The 17,654-nt window shown below is 37.3% G+C and overlaps 1 protein-coding gene across 1 annotated transcript in view; it reads left to right on the top strand.

The window, feature by feature from the left end:
• The first annotated feature begins 725 nt into the window (after positions 1 to 725).
• LOC147626867 (uncharacterized) overlaps positions 726 to 17,654 on the top strand; it is a 199,290-nt gene continuing 182,361 nt past the window's right edge. Inside the window, exons 1-4 of the mRNA XM_086815214.1 lie at positions 726 to 951; positions 1,022 to 1,127; positions 1,217 to 1,737; positions 5,136 to 5,859. Coding sequence (XP_086671340.1) covers positions 729 to 951; positions 1,022 to 1,127; positions 1,217 to 1,737; positions 5,136 to 5,413 — 1,128 coding nt within the window. The 5' untranslated portion in view covers positions 726 to 728 and the 3' untranslated portion in view covers positions 5,414 to 5,859. The remainder of the gene's footprint in view (positions 952 to 1,021; positions 1,128 to 1,216; positions 1,738 to 5,135; positions 5,860 to 17,654) is intronic.

The following is a 17,654-nucleotide window of genomic DNA, read 5'->3' as shown; positions in this document are numbered from 1 at the left end:
TTTGTTCTTGTATTTTTGCATGGCTATCTGGTTTTCAAATGAGTTCGAGTCATTTCACTAGAGCATCTTGCTTGAAAGGTTCTTGTTGTGCAAAAATGGATGAGTTACCTCTTGCTAAGCGGAAAAAGAGTGTGCAGGTTGGCCCAGGTGAGAGCTCATCGAGACACACAAGGAGGCAAGCTGATTTTTCTAGCACTTTGGAGCAAGCCGCCTCCTCAAACCCTACTACTACAGAGCATGCGGTACATATCATAGATGACACTAACTTGGAGGTGGATATGGATAGGCAGCATCTACATAGTGATGAAAGAAATGAGGAGGATGGACAAAATGTAGTGGGGGCAATTGAGGAAAATAAAGGTGATCAAAATGAGGGTGAGAATACTCAAGGTGGTGATAATGAGGATGAAGGTGAGAATACTGAGGATACTGGGAGAGAGATAGAGGGGGAAGAGAACACACATCCACTAGAGGATCAAGAAGAAACAGTTGTCACAACCCAAACTGAAGGAAGCAAGCAGAAAAAAAATAAGGTTGATATTTTTGGGAAGATTCTAGAGACATCTACTCCACAAGCCTTTTTAGATAGGATAGGAGTCAAATTTAGTTCTCCACCTCCACGTGTTCCTCTCTGTAGGATGATCCAGACGGAGGCAATCCGAAAGGTTTCTCCCTCAACAGATAAATCTCTTACTCGAAGCTTCAAACTAGGTGGGTACATTGAGAGCATGGGAGCTTTCACAGTATCAATTATGGACTTGGAAGGGGAGGAGACACCATTGACACAAGAGAGGGAGGAATCTTGGGATGAGCATTGGAGGACTGTGAATCAACAATTTGAGGAAACTCTTGCACTTGACCCCGAGTGGGGTCCGTACTTGAGCCGAAAAATGGTGCATATTCTTGATGGTAATAATCGACACAATGCTTGGATGGACTGCATTTCTACAGGTGAGTTCTCATTGGGATGTTATAGTTTCTTATGCTTCTTTGTCCTTCCTAATTTTGTGTTTTATTACAGGGTTTCAAGGGGATTTGTCCATGCATTGTTGTGTTCTCTGTAAATTTTATGTGTTCGAGCGGAGGGATGTGGGTGAGCTTTTGTTTTCATTGTCCAGGTTGAACAAGTAAGTTAATTTGTTATCAGAGTCTCCTTCTATGTCAAGTAAGTTGTTTGTACTCAAGAATATTAACATATTTCTTCTTTGTTTTGTAGGACGCATGATTATGCATTTGTGCCAACCACATTTGGTGATCGTCTATTTCAACTAAGAAGATTGGGAGAGTCCGACCTAACAACTCTCATGGCACATTTGGACAATGAGGACAAGCTATGGGTTGAGAGAGAGATGCAGAGTGCATCTGCCAGAGGAAGGCCTAGTTGGCTTCATTTGCCAATCCAGATTATGACTTGGCTCTTGTTCAAGGATGAGATGGAGCAAAAAATTGATGAGGCATCAAATGGACCACTTGCCGAGTCTGCTAGGGAGAATGTGACTCGAAAGGTAGAAGTTCTCTACAGAGGAAAAACATCAAAATATGCAAGGATTGCTGATCCCTCCAACGGTGAGGCCTTTTGGTGTGCAGTGCTCTCCCTCCCATGGCACGCGTCAAGCAATCATGTGGCCACAGAGGAAAAGCTCAATATGATAGGTTCTGCTTGCATCAGAGACACAGATAAGGCTCACATTGTCAAGCTATTGGACAACTCTCAGGGTGCAGTGCGATCACTTGAGGGTATGCCAAATGATAAGACAAAGGTTAGGGAATGGCTGCACATGTACTCCTACTGGCTTCAGATCACAGAGCTGGGTTTGAGAATCCAAAATGATATTAAAAATGCCGATCGAGTCAGGTTGCCAGGTGAGAGCCAATTCACCTCTTTTGTTGTTCTATGCAGAAGAAAGTACTTCAAAAGGGCTTTCAAAGTGCACGAAGGAGGCATAAAATTTAGCCATGATATTGACCATCAACCAGGCCTACAAAGTGCTGCACGGCGAGTCGTTTATAGGTTTTCCTCCAACATAACCCAGATATTCCTTGTTAAAAAACATGCATGCTTCTTTTTGTGTGTTGTTTTATCATTTGTGCTTTGGCTTGCAGATGGTTGCTTTCTGAAATTGAGGAGCACCAATTGGATATTTTACCCCCTCTCGCTAGTGTGTGGCTTTGTGTTGACAATCAATCTTATATGTATGCCGAGAAAATTAAAAATGATAAAAGTAACACTTTTGATATAAAAATTTTTCCTTTATGCATACTTCTATGCATGAAAATTAAAAATGATAAAAGTAACACTTTTGATATAAAAATTTATCCATTATGCATACTTCTATGCATGAAATAAAAATGGTAAAAATAACACTTTTGATATAAAAATTTATCCATTTTGCATACTTCTATGCATGAAATAAAAATGGTAAAAATAACACTTTTGATATAAAAACTTATCCTTTATGCATAATATTAAAATTCAATTTCTCCATGATTGTAATGAAATTCTTTTAATTAATCTAGGATGATATTCCCTAGAATATGGTAGGAAGTCCTCTTTTTATGCTTTGAATGAGATTATTTTATGCATAATTTTTATAAAAATTTTGCCATAGCTCCGCTGCTATGACTGATAAATCTCAATTTTTCTAAGGGATAATACTTATCATTAAGGAAATAATTAAAATGATCTCTAATTGGATTATTAATCCATAAGGGATTGAATCATCAATATACATAAACTAAAAGCATAGAAAAAAACCATTAATTTGGCCTCAAGCATAGCTTAATCTTGGGTTAAGGAAAAGCTTTATGAAAGCTTGATTTAGATTGAGAACGGTCATGAGTATAACCATTTCTTGAGTGAGAGAGAGAATTTACATAAGAATCATTAGAATTTAAACATAAATGAAAATTAACTTCAATAGCATTTATTAAATTATGTAACTCTTCACTACTATTCAAACTTCAATAGCATTTAAAAAAAAACCATACCAATTAAACTTCTCAAGCTTGAGAGGGGTTGAGAAGAGAGAAACATTGAGAAATTATAGAAAGATCAATATTCACTAATTACCTTACAACTTGCTTGATTCTTTGTTCACGGTAGAGGCCCCCAACCAATCAATTGGTTAAGTATGTTGATGGAGCCACTAATGGGGATTGAAGAAAGAGGGAAGCTCCAAAAACTAGTGAATTATTAAATGAATTCACAGTTCTTGGCTTAGGTGGAGTAGAGTAACGATGCATAAACACTATATATTTTTCAACAAGGGTGAGGCTTCTATTTATAGGAAAATTGAGCTCCTAACCAAACAAACTGATTCTAGAATTTTCTAAATCAGTTTGGTCAATATTTGACCATTTTTAGGTCAGTTAAGCTAACTTTTTGGAACTAGACTTGAATGAGGAGAGAGGAGAGATGAAATATCTCAATTTTTATGAGTTTAAAACTCATTCAAGCATGTGAAATATGCACCTCCTTTAAAGAACTCCCCTTCCTTACATATGTCATATTTTTAATATTGCTCATAGTTTTTTACTAATAAACCTTGTACATTTTCAACTCTTCATCTTATGTGAAATATGCACCTCCTTTAAAGAACTCCCCTTCCTTACATATGTCATACTTTTAATATTGCTCATAATTTTTTACTAATAAACCTTGTACATTTTCAACTCTTCATCTTATGTGAAATATGCACCTCCTTTAAAGAACTCCCCTTCCTTACATATGTCATACTTTTAATATTGCTCATAATTTTTTACTAATAAACCTTGTACATTTTCAACTCTTCATCTTATGTGAAATATGCACCTCCTTTAAAGAACTCCTCTTCCTTACATATGTCATACTTTTAATATTGCTCATAATTTTTTTACTAATAAACCTTGTACATTTTCAACTCTTCACCTCATGTGAGCATTTACTCATTTTTGGGTATCTTCTTTTTCAAATTGGATTTATCTCCTCCCTACACATGGATTGATGCTATTGGTCCATAGGAACCTTAATTGGACCATAATCCAAAAATTTCTGAAAATCTAGACCCTTAGACTAAGGTCCTTTATACACATTTCCAATTAATTCCAATTGCACATTGGAAAGTTCTTTTTGAATTTCTGTTTCAGGGAAACTTATTTTAATAAGATGAGATAATTTTCTATCCAAAAATATTAAAAATTTGAATATTCTCTCTCTAGAATATTTTCTCTCTCTAGGTTAAAACAGTTAAAAACAAGTCTTTTATATTTCTGAAGAGGGATTGATTATAGAAGAAGATACTAGACATCAAAAAGGGGTTTGGGGGAGGAATCTTACAATGAGGCCACATCCACATCACATGCAACATCGATTGCATCGGCTTCTTTTCGTAAGTCATTGCCAGTGAATTTAGGGAGGGAAATAGTGAATCGTGCATTGGAGGTGAATCGAGCAATGGAAGCAAATAGGGAGCAAGGTACATCCATGTCTAGTCGCATTGAGTCATTCAAAGGTATTATGAATCAACTTTCCGCTACAGGGGATCCTATTCCTCGAACTCAATTGGTTACACACCTTCTTGATACGGTGAAGGATCTTTTGTATGATAATATTGTCACTATATTATCTAACAAGAATGGAATTGACTTTGAGCATACATGTATTTCTTTGATTGAATATTCTCAACATCATGATCGTCAGACGTCGGTAACTCATGAAACGGTTATTATTGCCTAAGAGTACACAGAATTAGAGATAGCCTTTACTGTCCAAAGATGTCCATTTCAGCAACGCCCTTCTTCCTCCTCCCAATTTACATCTTGTGGCTTCAAAAGAGGAGGTAATTCTTCTCGTTTGAGATTTTCTCAAAAGCATTGTTCCTATTGTGATAAAACTGGTCACTTGGTATCTGAATGTTGGCACAAGAGTACGATGAAGAACACGGTATTACAAATAAGCAACCTCATTTATCAAGGGGTTCTTCCTCTTCTGCAACCTGTGAATATTGTGGGAGCGCAAGGCATTCATCCAATCGATGCTTCAAGAGGCATTGATGAAGCTTGAAATCAAGCTTATGCTACTCAACAAAATCCTCATGGATGAAGACAATGTTCATCAAGAGGCTAATTTGGTTCATTATAATGTCTCTCCAAAAAAGGTACAAACAGGGCCAAGAAACTAGCCGGAGCACAAGAGGAGAAGAAGTATGATGCCCATATGATCGCCATGGCAGCAGAGAGAGAGGCAGAGGAAGAGAGGCAGGAGAGAGAGCTCCGAGAAGGCCAGCGGAGAGAAGCAATAGCCTATGCAGCTCAGCTCAAAGCGGCCATAGACCGACAGAAGTTTGAAGATAATGAGCTTGAGGCAACCATCAAAGCCGAGGTGGATGAAGGGTGGCAGATTTTCATGCAGATTTTGAGTGAGGGAGAGCTATGAAATTATGATCTTTTGATGGGGATTATTTTGGTGTTTGAAGTTGAGAGTTGTTATTATTTCCATAAGATGTTTGTGGGTTTTTTGTGGGGGATGTGTTGATGATTTTTCACCTCATTCTATGTTTGGTGGAGTATGGAGTAAGTGTGGGAGAGTAAGTAAGGAGTTTGAAGAGGTGTGATGAAGTTTGAGGAATTTTTTTGAAAGAGAGATTAAGTATGTGAAAAGGGAGAAATTTCATTGATATTTTGTTTGCGGGAGCTCACAAGCTAAGTGTGGGAGGAATGATAGCCTCCAATTTTGACATCAAATAGGCTAAGAAGATGCAGCTTTTCTCAAATAAGAATGATGTTATCCCATGTTTATTTTGTATCCAAGCCTAGACATACACTTGTTGCCGTATGATTTGTACGCATGACCAACTTTGTAAATGCTTGGCAATTTAGCGGGTCCGCATATCACAAGCCAAAGCATATAAACTCTCTCTTGTGTTGATAAGTCAAGCCATAGTCCTTGTACACATTTGAAGCCATAGCCTAAGGTCTAAAAGTATGTAATGTTTTTCAAATTTGAATAAAGAAAAGAGGAAAGAGGGAGGACGTGTGATCTTGGGAGGTGTGGGAAATTGCAACCAACTTTTCCTTTATCCACCCATGCACGACTTCTTTTCAACTCTCTTGAATTTGGCACAAACTCTCTTTCTTGGTTCTTGCTTCTTTGTGTGCTAATTTTTTCTAGCTATGGAGGGAGAAGATGAGGATGAAGAAGAGGGTGATTTCATGCCTATCTTTTGTGTGCGTTTAGGGTTTCTTTGTGTGTGCATGGCTGTAGCTTCCTAGAGAGAGAGAGAGAGAGAGTGTGTGTGTGTGTGTGTTTTATTGAGAACCTTCTTGCAGCTTTTATGGCTATGGAGCACTCCAATGCATATACTTTGCATGCTCGAGCCCGGATTCGCTGTCTTTTAGTGTGCTTGGAAGGCTACATTCAGTTTACAAGACTAAAACAAAGGCAGATGGATCCTTTGATAAATTCAAAGCTCGTTTAGTTGCAAAGGGATACTCACAAATTGTAGGGATTGACTATCATGATACTTTTTCACCCGTAGTTCATAGTACAGGCATTCGAGTACTACAAGCTTTTGCAACTCAGTTGGTATCAGAGCAGAAATTGCCTAAATTTTTAATAGAAATCTGAGAAAGAAATGTTTTTCACTTGTTATAATACTATGAGAATGAACTTCAAAAATTAAAAATTTATAAATTGAATTGGAAATTTATAGATGGACACCCCGAACCTATCTGGAATTCCTGGACTCTCTCAGAGTCAGCAGGATATGATAGCATAGCTTTTGCATTTGATCACCTTGTCAATTCTGCGATGACCCAAATGAGTAGAGTGAGACTCGCTCACCATTTTGAGAGTCTTTACTTTCCTGATCCTCTTGAGCGATGTCGGTATATGTGGTTCTATGGAGGACGGTGTATTAACATCAGTACCAATCAGCGTCAGAGGAGGCTCAGGCAAAATACTTCCTTGGCCATGATTCTGATAAGACGAGGGCTTGTTCAGCACGTTCTACTCTGTGATCATTCAACCAGGAACTTCAGAACTTCATGCCAATTTTTTAGACTTCTTAGTCACTTTATCCCGAGAAATAGAATTAGAGCACCTCTTTGTGTAATGAATTGTGTGTACCATGGTATGTCTTCTTCACAGTTTCACTTCTTTATGCGATTACGACTGAGGCGGTGATTCTCGAGCCGAGCTGGTCTATGTATATATTGCAACTTTTATATAAATATAGAAATGTTTTCTGGAGAAAAATTCCCTGTTGAATAAGTGATTGTTTACAGACGATTTGATAAAGAAAAATCTGTTATCGGACATATGTCATAGATCTCCAATAAGATCATTGTCTTGTTTAAGAAATTATTTTTCGAACCTCTTAAGTCTTAGGATTTCGTGAATGATATCAAAATAAAAATTTAATAATATATGAATTTTTGGCAAAATCATGAGACGAGGAAACCGTGGCCGTCAGCCTGACCCTCTCTCTGAAGATAACGAGCTTGACCCTGATGTTCGCAAGGCTCTTCATAGGACTCAGCCAAGACCCTTCAAAGGAGAAGGGGAGAACCTACGCAAGGCTGTGGAGAAATGGGTGGAAGCCATGGAAGAATATTTTACCGTCAGGCTACAATGAGCGGAGGAAAATGGTTCTTGCCCGGCTGAAAATAGTGAAAATAGCCAGGGTAGCATGGAGGAACCACTGTGACACCAATCGTCTGGACAGAAATACTCAATCTTGGAACGACCTAAAAACCTATCTAAGAAAGAGACTTTGTCTTCCTCGATTTTTGAAAATCAAAATGAACGAATTCTTAGAGCTAAAGCAGGAGAGCAAAACCATCGAGGAATATCACCACGCCTTTGCTCTTGTACTCAAATATTCACCACCTCTAGATGAAGAACAACTCATGGACAGGTTCATTCAAGGAATGAACGAACCCTTGGACACACTGGTCAAAAATGCCAAGCCAATGTCCATGGCTGAAGCAGTAAGAATGGCAAAGGATTTTGCCAAAGCCTTTGTAGTTTCCGAAGTGAAGGAAGATCCTTCCCCCAGAATACTTTCTCAGGAGCCCCACCTCTTTCAAGAAATCAGAGGGATGAACTCAGAAGTGAAAACCGATGTTTTGGATGCCAAGGTTTTGGTCACCAACTGAAAGACTGCCCGACTCCTACCATGTCAAGGGGACAGGGAAGTCAAGGACCCCGAGTTTAGAGACCAACCCCTTCATACCAGTCTAATCAAGGTCCATCTCGCCCAAGCCAGGGAAACCCCAGAAGAACTCTAGCTAAGCCATCTGCCTCTGTCCAGATTAACCTCAGAACTCCTTCCCAGAATTGGGGCAACCAAAGAGAAAGAGTTCCACCTCAGACTGCAGCAGCCAGAGCAGTCACAATTTCAGATGTAGTAGAAGAGGAAAGAAGGAAGACCTTTGCTGCATTTGAAAACCAAGGACCTAACCGCGCCAGTTCCAGTCATCCATACTCCAGAAGAATATCAGGGTAAGCCTTTTAGGCTTTTGATTGATTCAGGCAGTTCTCATTCATTCATTTTCCCTGGAGGCTTGCATAAGCTAGTCTTAGAGCAGAAATCAAGGAAACCTATGCAAGTGGAATTGGCCAGTGGGAAGATTCTTTTCACTCACCATGAGACAAATCTTATCCAGTTCAATCTAGATGGTAATGTAACCAACTGTCAGTTCATAGTCTTACCTCTGGTAGTTTTTGACGAGATCCTTAGAATGGATTGGCTCCACAAAAATCAAGCTGACATACACTGTCACAATGGAACCATTTCCTTCCATGACCTTCACGGGAACAAAGTTCAAGGAACTGGAGTATTCGGATCCCCAGACCTTCAGTTAGTAAAAGCTTCCAGGTTGCTGAAAGGACTTAGGAAGAAGTAGCAAATTTATGTTGTCAAAATGAACCCAGTAGACTCAAAGCTTAAGGCTAAAGAACCAAAATGGTTAAGTGAATCTGATGATCTATTCCCAGCAGAGCTAACTGAAATGCCTCCAATTTGGGAAGTAGATCATGTGATTGAATTGACCCCCGAAGCTCAGCCAGTAGCCCTGCGCACGTACAAAAGGCTAGTTCTTGAAGCCATCGAACTCAAGGAACAGCTTAGACAACTATTAGAACAAGGGTTTGTAAGACCCAGTGTTTCACCTTGGGGTGCGCTGGTTCTCTTTCAGAAAAAGAAAGATGGAACGCTTAGACTCTGTGTGGACTACAGAGGTCTAAATCAGGTGACAGTTAAGAATAAGTATCCTATCCCAAGAATTGATGAGCTTCTGGAAAGGCTAAATGGAGCCCAGATCTTCACAAAGATAGATCTCAAATCTGGGTATTACCAGATCAGGATCAATTATCAAGATATATCGAAAACAACCATCAATACTCACTATGGGCATTATGAATTTACTGTCATGCCGTTTGGATTAACTAATGCCCCAGCTACATTCAATCGCCTAATGCAAGACATCCTCAAAGAATACTTGGATGATTTTGTTCTAGTTTTCTTTGATGACATTCTGATTTACTCAAGGAATGTAGCTGACCATGAGACTCATGTCCGAAAAGTCCTTGAGATTCTAAGGAAGCACCAACTCTTTGCCAAAAAGAGCAAATGCACTTTCTCTGCCAACCACATTGAATACTTAGGCTTTCTGGTATCCAAAGATAGAATTTCTCCAGATTTCGCAAAAGCCCAAGCAGTCATAAAATGGCCTGAACCAAAGACAATGAAAGAAGTCAAAGGATTCTTGGGATTGACGGGTTGGTATAGAATTTTTATACCAAAGTATGCTCTCATAGCTTCCCCCCTGACTAACCTTCTCAAAAAGAATACCCCATTTCACTGGTCTTTCAGGTGCCAGAGTGCTTTTGATAAGCTGAAAACCGCCTTGGTAACCAGTCCTATTCTGAAGCTACCAGATTTCTCTCTACCCTTATATTTATTCTCGTTTAGAAACTTGTGGTGGCTATAGCCTCACAGCTATACATGCTACTATATTTACGGTTATGTGTGCGGCTAAACATGTTGTTGAACACACGATTATTTATGTGGTTATTTGCGTGGTTATAGCCGCGTGCTCGTAGCCATGTGCATACACACGTGAATGTTTTTTTTCATAAATAGATGTTTTTAAATATTTGCAGCTCTTCACAAGGCTATGCTCATCATTTGCCGTAGTGAATGCATAATGCAAAAAGCTTAATGCATTATGCATAATGAAATAAGCATTAATGCATTAAGCTTCAACATTATACATAGGCAAAAAAATCAACAAATAATCCCTAGTACCCAAAGGTGCAAAAAATTTACAAAGAGTTTGGTCAAGGGCTTACCTCTTATCCTTTTTAGAAGCATGTACACGGTTGAGGGAGTTGATTACCTTGACCTAGCTGAAGGAGAGGAGACCCTAGCCACCAAAAAATGATACATAATGACTAGGCCATAATGCGTATGCTTATGCTAAGTGCTTAATGCTTAATGATTACATCACACATAGGCTTAATGCATGAATGCGTAAGCTTATGAATGCAGTATACACACTTAAGCTTATTCTTAATACATTAGTTCATTAAGATTATGTAATGATGCATTAGGCTTAATGCATAAGCTTATGAATGCATTATGCATTATACATTAAGCTTATGCTTAATCCATTATTGTATAAATCCTATGTAATAATGCATTAAGCATAAGCTTAATGAATTAATACATTATACATTAATCTTAATGCATGCATAAGTACTAGAGGCAAAGAAAACTCAAGAAATAATCCCTGAAACCCCGAAGATGCAAAAATAACAAAGTGTCAATGGACTTATCGCTTATACTTTTTAGAAGCTTATATGCGGTTGATCTTATTTGGACAAGATTGCCTTAACCTAGTGAAAGAATGCCTTGACCTAGCCACAAAAAGAAAAAGATGAGCAAAGTTTTTATTTAAGGCATACAAGAGAACAAGAAATACATTTGAGGTAAGTCTCAAACCCTAGAAATTAGTGTACTTTCAAAAAATAAAATATTAACGAAAACAAATAAATAAGGATATGGCACATACCTTGATATGGCTTGCTTGTGGAGATGGGGAATTTATGCTTTGTGAATGGAGAACAGGGTTTCTTGAGAAGGGTTTAGGGTTGTGATGGTGAAGGGTTTTCTTGTGAGAAGGGATTATGAAGGTGATAAGGGGGTTTCCTTTTGAAGGTGAGAAAGAGCTTGTTAAGGGAGAAGAGAAGAAGGGCTTGTGAAGGTGAGGGAGGGATTGTGAATGGAGAACAGGAGAAGGGCTTATGAAGGTGAGGGAGGGCTTGTTAAGGGAGAAGAGGACAAGGGCTTGTGAATGGCAAGGGAGGACTTGTGAAGGGCAGCAAAGAGAGAGGAGAAGGGCTTGTGAAGGCCAAGGGAGGAGAAGGGATTAGGTAGCCATAGCCATAGCTTGTCGAAAATATCCAAAGGAAGGAGGAGATAACTCAAGAAAACAAAAGCATGCAGCACAACGTAGGGGAGGGAGGTATTTGAGTTTTTTTCTATTACATAGCTATGGGCGCGGGTATAGGTGCGTACTAGAAAAACATCTAGAGAGATATTTTTGGCAGATTCTAGAGAGCTAATTTTGTGTTTAATGAAATGGAATGAAGTGTTCATACACTTGTATTGTAGATGTTGCTTTCTAGGTCTCCACCATTCATAGATAACCGTTGATGCATTCTTCTTCTGATGATGATACGACACCCATGCAAAGGTGACATGAGTGGTCAAAAGATTCCATGTCCATGCGAAAGATGCAAGCAAGTAATCGTGCATTTACAATGAATCACAAAAAATCATGTGTAAGATTACGGTCTATTTAAAGATGTAAGGCGTCAAAGAGTTCAATGAGTGTATATATTCACTATCACAAGTTCTTATGTATGTGATTTAAGTATTCATAAAGTAGTCCATGTTTTTTAGGATGTGGAAGAACAAGAGACACATTGTATAATGAAAGACTCTATGCTTCATTACTCCGTGTTTAGCGGGATGACTACGTAAAGGCTTTAGAGATTTTCATGATCCAATTGGGGTGAGCTTGCATGCTCGACATGAGGAAGAAATGCCTCCATCAATGGAACATGAAGTCAATGCAAATTTGGGCATGGATAAGATGATGGATGACTTCTTTGAAAAAGAAGGAGAGAAGGAACACAAAACCACACTTAACGAAGATTAATTGCAACAACATGCCGATTGCACTCCACTATAAGAAGGGTGTGCAACTTCTTTAATACATCAAGTTCAAGTCATACTCATCGTCATTGAAATATATAATGTAAAACTTTACAAATTCAAAGAAAAAGACAATTACAATTCATACATGGAAAATGTTATAATTTTATTACAATACTTGGCAAAATTGCATAAGTGTATGAGTCGAAAAAGACCATATACAAAATAAAGCATAATGAAGATCTATGGAGTTAGGGCTACATTCAGGGGGGGTCGACATCTCGTGCATTTAGATTATTATTGTCCCTTGTAGCTCCACACTCTTCTCTCACATTTCCCTGACTTCTTACTTGCACATTTGCACCATGGTTTGTAGTAACATATCCTAAAACACAATAGAACTAACACAAGTGAAAATTAGTTTTGAAAAAGAAAAGAGGTTATGGTTTTAGGTATGTACTTACTTTCCATGACTTCGAAGCATGGCCTCTAGAAATAACAGTGCATCTGTCATCTTGTACCTTGTCAGACAGAGCTTCCAAACCCCATTGTAATGTAAATTTATCTTTCGTAGCCTTGGGGCGGTCTACTGCTTCAAGCTATAGACATTCAAGATTCAAGCTATTTAAGGTAACCATTTTTTCTTAAAAGATAAGATACAGTTCAAGGTAACATACTTCCAAAGATTGTTGGGATATGTACTCCTCCTTCACGTGTAACATCGCACTGCAAGTTGTTTGTCATCCATCCATGCATAAACATAAATACTTTAAATGATATTGCATGTGTACAAAGCATATGCATGCTTAGGTAGTACCCCTCACGTAATGGGAGCTCCAAGTGCATGTCGGTATAGCTACTGGCATGCATGTCAGTATGCCAGTAGCACTCGGCATGCATTAGGAGCTCTCTTTTGGTAAGTCTTTAGCGTTTGTGGTCAGTAATTTACAATTTTGATATACCATATCCTTTATAAATAATGTTTAAAATTCTCTCAAAGCCATGTAGTCTCATAAAGAAGATGCTTCCTTTGACAACAAGATTCCAAGCACAAGAGCGCATGCACTACAACATAATGAGGGTCTAGTAGTGAAAATGGAAGTGCTTTTTTAACTACAAGGGCACGGAGATGTCGAGCCTATTTCACTACTGGAAACACTCCTACAAAATGTTGCTGCACAACTATGAAATTTCACTGAAATATGTACTACTAAGTAGTGATTCCATAACCTGTTAAAGAAAAGCCAGGGCAGACTAGGGAGTCATCACATGACTCCCCCCAGTCTACCCCAGCGTTTTTGTTTTGGATGGAGATACAATCAAATGTCTTTACTATATCAATTTCAAGTCATACTTATCGTCATCAACATATATAATGTAAAACTTTATAAATATAAAAAAATAAATCCATCCTTCTTCTTGTAACCTTTGATAGAGAGCTTCCAAATCCTGTTGTAATGAAAATTAATATTTATCTTGCAAAGGGGGCAATACATTTCGAGGTAATATACTTACAAAGATTGTAGGGATATCTACTCCTTCATGTGTAACATCGCACTTTTCTCTAATTCCAAATAGATTGGAAGATATTACTCTTCCAAAGAGACCAATTGTCAGGGTTTGCCCTAGAAATTGCTATTAAGATTGACCACTTGTCTACATAGACCAGATGGACTAATATGTAAGCATAGTTATGACTTAGCTATAGCAACTAGATATGATCTTTTTGTTTAGAACGTGATAATTAATTATGTTAAAAATAAAGATTCATGTATGACTTGCAAGAATTAAAATACTAAGAGAAGTTAAGGACTGTTTTTAAATTAAAATCTTGTTTTATACTTGAAGTTGATTTGAATATGCATGCCTTGAAAGATTATGGACTAGAGATCAGTGTAAGATGATAAGTATTACTTGTGATTGATATGCATGTGTATGAATCATTGATATGCATGTGTATGATGATACTCGACATGAGATTTTGAGATTCGGGCTCGCCATCCTTAGATAGGAAATGTTGGACAGAGAACGAGATTTGTGCTCTCCGCGAGCCATGTGGTAGAACCCAGAGAGGACAAGATTCAGAAAAAGGCATACCCGAGATAGTCACGATGTCGAGTGTGGAGGTTGGGTGGACGGGCATCAGAGAAAGCCCTAGATTGGATGGATTTTGCATGACTAACCATGTTATCTTTGAGATAGACACATACATGGTGACTGATTGACATGATATGCTTTAATTGATAGAGATTTTTATTATGTGAATGTTTGTTTGAGATTACATGATTCTTTACTTATGTGATAAGAATATTAGATATGGCATGCATGCTTGTTTGCTATTTGAGAAGGTTGATTTGATTGTATTTCTATGTAGAAATACCATGATTAAGTGAGTTTTAATATTTTCTTAGATTAAGTAGTACGATTAAGATATGGCTAGTTTGGGGACCATCCACAAAACCTGACCGCTGTAAGATTCCTCCCCCAACCCCTTTTTGATGTCTAGTATATTCCAATTCCTTTTCTGAAATATAAGAGATCTTGTTTGTGACTGTTTTAACCTAGAGAGAGAAAATATTCTAGAGAGAGAATATTCAAATTTTGAATATTTCTGGATAGAAAAATATCTCTTATAATTCAGATGAGTTCCCCTGAAATAGAAATTTAAAAAGAATTTTCCAATGTGCAATTGGAATTAATTGGAAATAGGTATAAAGAACCTTAGCCTAAGGGTCTAGATTTTCAGAAATCTTTAGACTATGGTCCAATTAAGGTTTCTATGGGCCAATAGCATCAATCCATGTGTAGGGAGGAGATAAATCCAAATTGTAAAAAGAAAATACCCAAAAATGAGTAAATGCTCACATGAGGTGAAGAGTTGAAAATGTACAAGGTTTATTAATAAAAAACTATGAGCAATATTAAAAATATGAGATATTTTGGGAATAATGATTTTATTATGACACATATGTAAGGAAGGGGAGTCCCTTAAATGCTCACATAAGATGAAGAGTTGAAAATGTACAAGGTTTATTAGTAAAAAACTATGAGCAATATTAAAAATATGAGATATTTTGGGAATAATGATTTTATTATGACACATATGTAAGGAAGGGGAGTCCCTTAAATGCTCACATAAGATGAAGAGTTGAAAATGTACAAGGTTTATTAGTAAAAAACTATGAGCAATATTAAAATGATTCCATTATGACACATATGTAAGGAAGGGGAGTTCTTTAAAGGAGGTGCATATTTCACATAAGATGAAGAGTTGAAAATGTACAAGGTTTATTAGTAAATAAACACATATGTAAGGAAGGGGAGTTCTTTAAAGGAGGTGCATATTTCACATAAGATGAAGAGTTGAAAATGTACAAGGCTTATTAGTAAAAAAACTCTGACACATATGTAAGGAAGAGGAGTTCTTTAAAGGAGGTGCATATTTCACATAAGATGAAGAGTTGAAAATGTACAAGGTTTATTAGTAAAAAACTATGAGCAATACAATTTTGACACATATGTAAGGAAGGGGAATTCTTTAAAGGAGGTGCATATTTCACATGCTTGAATGAGTTTTAAACTCATAAAAATTAAGATATTTTATCTCTCCTCTCTCCTCATTCAAGTCTAGTTCCAAAAAGTTAGCTTAATTGACCTAAAAATGGTCAAAAAGTGACCAAACTGACTTGGAAAATTCTAGAATCAGTTTGTTTGGTTAGGAGCTCAAATTTTCCTATAAATAGAAGCCTCCCTTGTTGAAAAAAAAACATAGTCTCTTATGCTTTGTTACTCTACTCCACCTAAGCCAAAATATATAGTCTCTTATGCTTTGTTACTCTACTCCACCTAAGCCAAAATATATAGTCTCTTATGCCTTGTTACTCTACTCCACCTAAGCCAAGAACTGTGAATTCTTTAATAATTCACTAGTTTTTGACACTTCTCTCTTTCTTCAATCCCCATTGGTGGCTCCATCAACATACTAAACCAATTGATTGGTTGGGGGCCTCTACCGTGAATAAAGAATCAAGCAAATCATAAGGTAAGTATATTGAATTTTGATCTTTTCTATAATTTCTCAATGATTCTCTCTTCTCAACCCCTCTCAAGCTTGAGAAGTTTAATTGGTATGGTTTTTTAAATGCTATTGAAGTTAATTGGTGAATAGTAGTGAAGAGTTACATAATTTAATAAATGCTATAGAAGTTAATTTCCATTTATGTTTAAATTCTAATGGTTTTTATGTAATTTCTCTCTCTCACTCAAGAAATGGTCATACTCATGACCCATTCTCAATCCAAATGAAGCTTTTCATAAAGCCTTTCCTTAATCCAAGATTAAGCTATGCTTGAGGCCAAATTAATGGCTTTTTGCTATGCTTTTAGTTTATGCACATTGATGATTCAATCCATTATGGATTGATGACCCAATTAGAGACCATTCTAATTGTTTTCTTAATGATCCAATTAGAGACCATTATGGATTGATGATCCAATTAGAGACCATTCTAATTATTTCTTTAATAATGAGCTTTATCCCTTAGAAAAAAATTGAGATTTATCAGTCATAGTAGCGGAGCTATGGCAAAATTTTTATAGAAATTACGCATAAAATAAATTCATTCAAAGCATAAAAAGAGGAATTCCTACCATATTCTAGGAACTATCATCCTAGATTAATTAAAAGAAATTTATTATGCATGGAGATGTGGATGTTGCATGTAGATGTAGATGTATGGATGTGAGTGTGAATGTGGAGGTGGATGTATGCATATAGATGTAGATGTATAGATGTGGATGTGAATGTGGAGTGGATGTATGCATGTAGATGTAGATGTATGGATGTGAGTGTGAATGTGGAGGTGGATGTATGCATGGGATGTGGATGTATGCATGTAGAAATAGATGTGTAGATGAGGATGTAAATGGAGATGTGGATGGATGCATGTAGATGTAGAGGTATAGATGTAGATGTGAATGGAGATGTGGATGTATACATGTAGATGTAGATGTATAGATGTAGATGTGGATGGATGCATGTAGATGTAGATGTATAGATGTAGATGGAAATGGAGATATGGATGTATGCATGTAGATGTAGTTGTGAATGGAGATGTATATGTATACATGTAGATGTAGATGTATAGATGTAGATGTGGATGGGGATGGGGATGTATGCATGTAGATGTAGGTGTATAGACGTAGATGTGGATGTAAAGGTGGATGTATGCATATAGATGTAGATGTATAGATGTGGATGTGAATGTGGAGTGGATGTATGCATGTAGATGTAGATGTATGGAGGTGAATGTGAATGTGGATGTGGATGTATGCATAGGGATATAGATGTATGCATGTAGATGTGAATGTACGCATATAGTTGTGGATGTATGGATGTGAATATACGATTGTGATGTGAGGGAATCTGAAGTGATGAGATGGAAATGATGTG

The sequence above is a fragment of the Cibotium barometz genome, chromosome 21 (genome assembly GCF_041138505.1).
Source record: "Cibotium barometz isolate CiBa-2024 chromosome 21, ASM4113850v1, whole genome shotgun sequence".
NCBI lineage: Eukaryota > Viridiplantae > Streptophyta > Polypodiopsida > Cyatheales > Cibotiaceae > Cibotium > Cibotium barometz.
The sequence above is the reverse complement of the archived record's forward strand: the minus strand, read 5'-3'. Positions and strand labels throughout refer to the sequence as shown.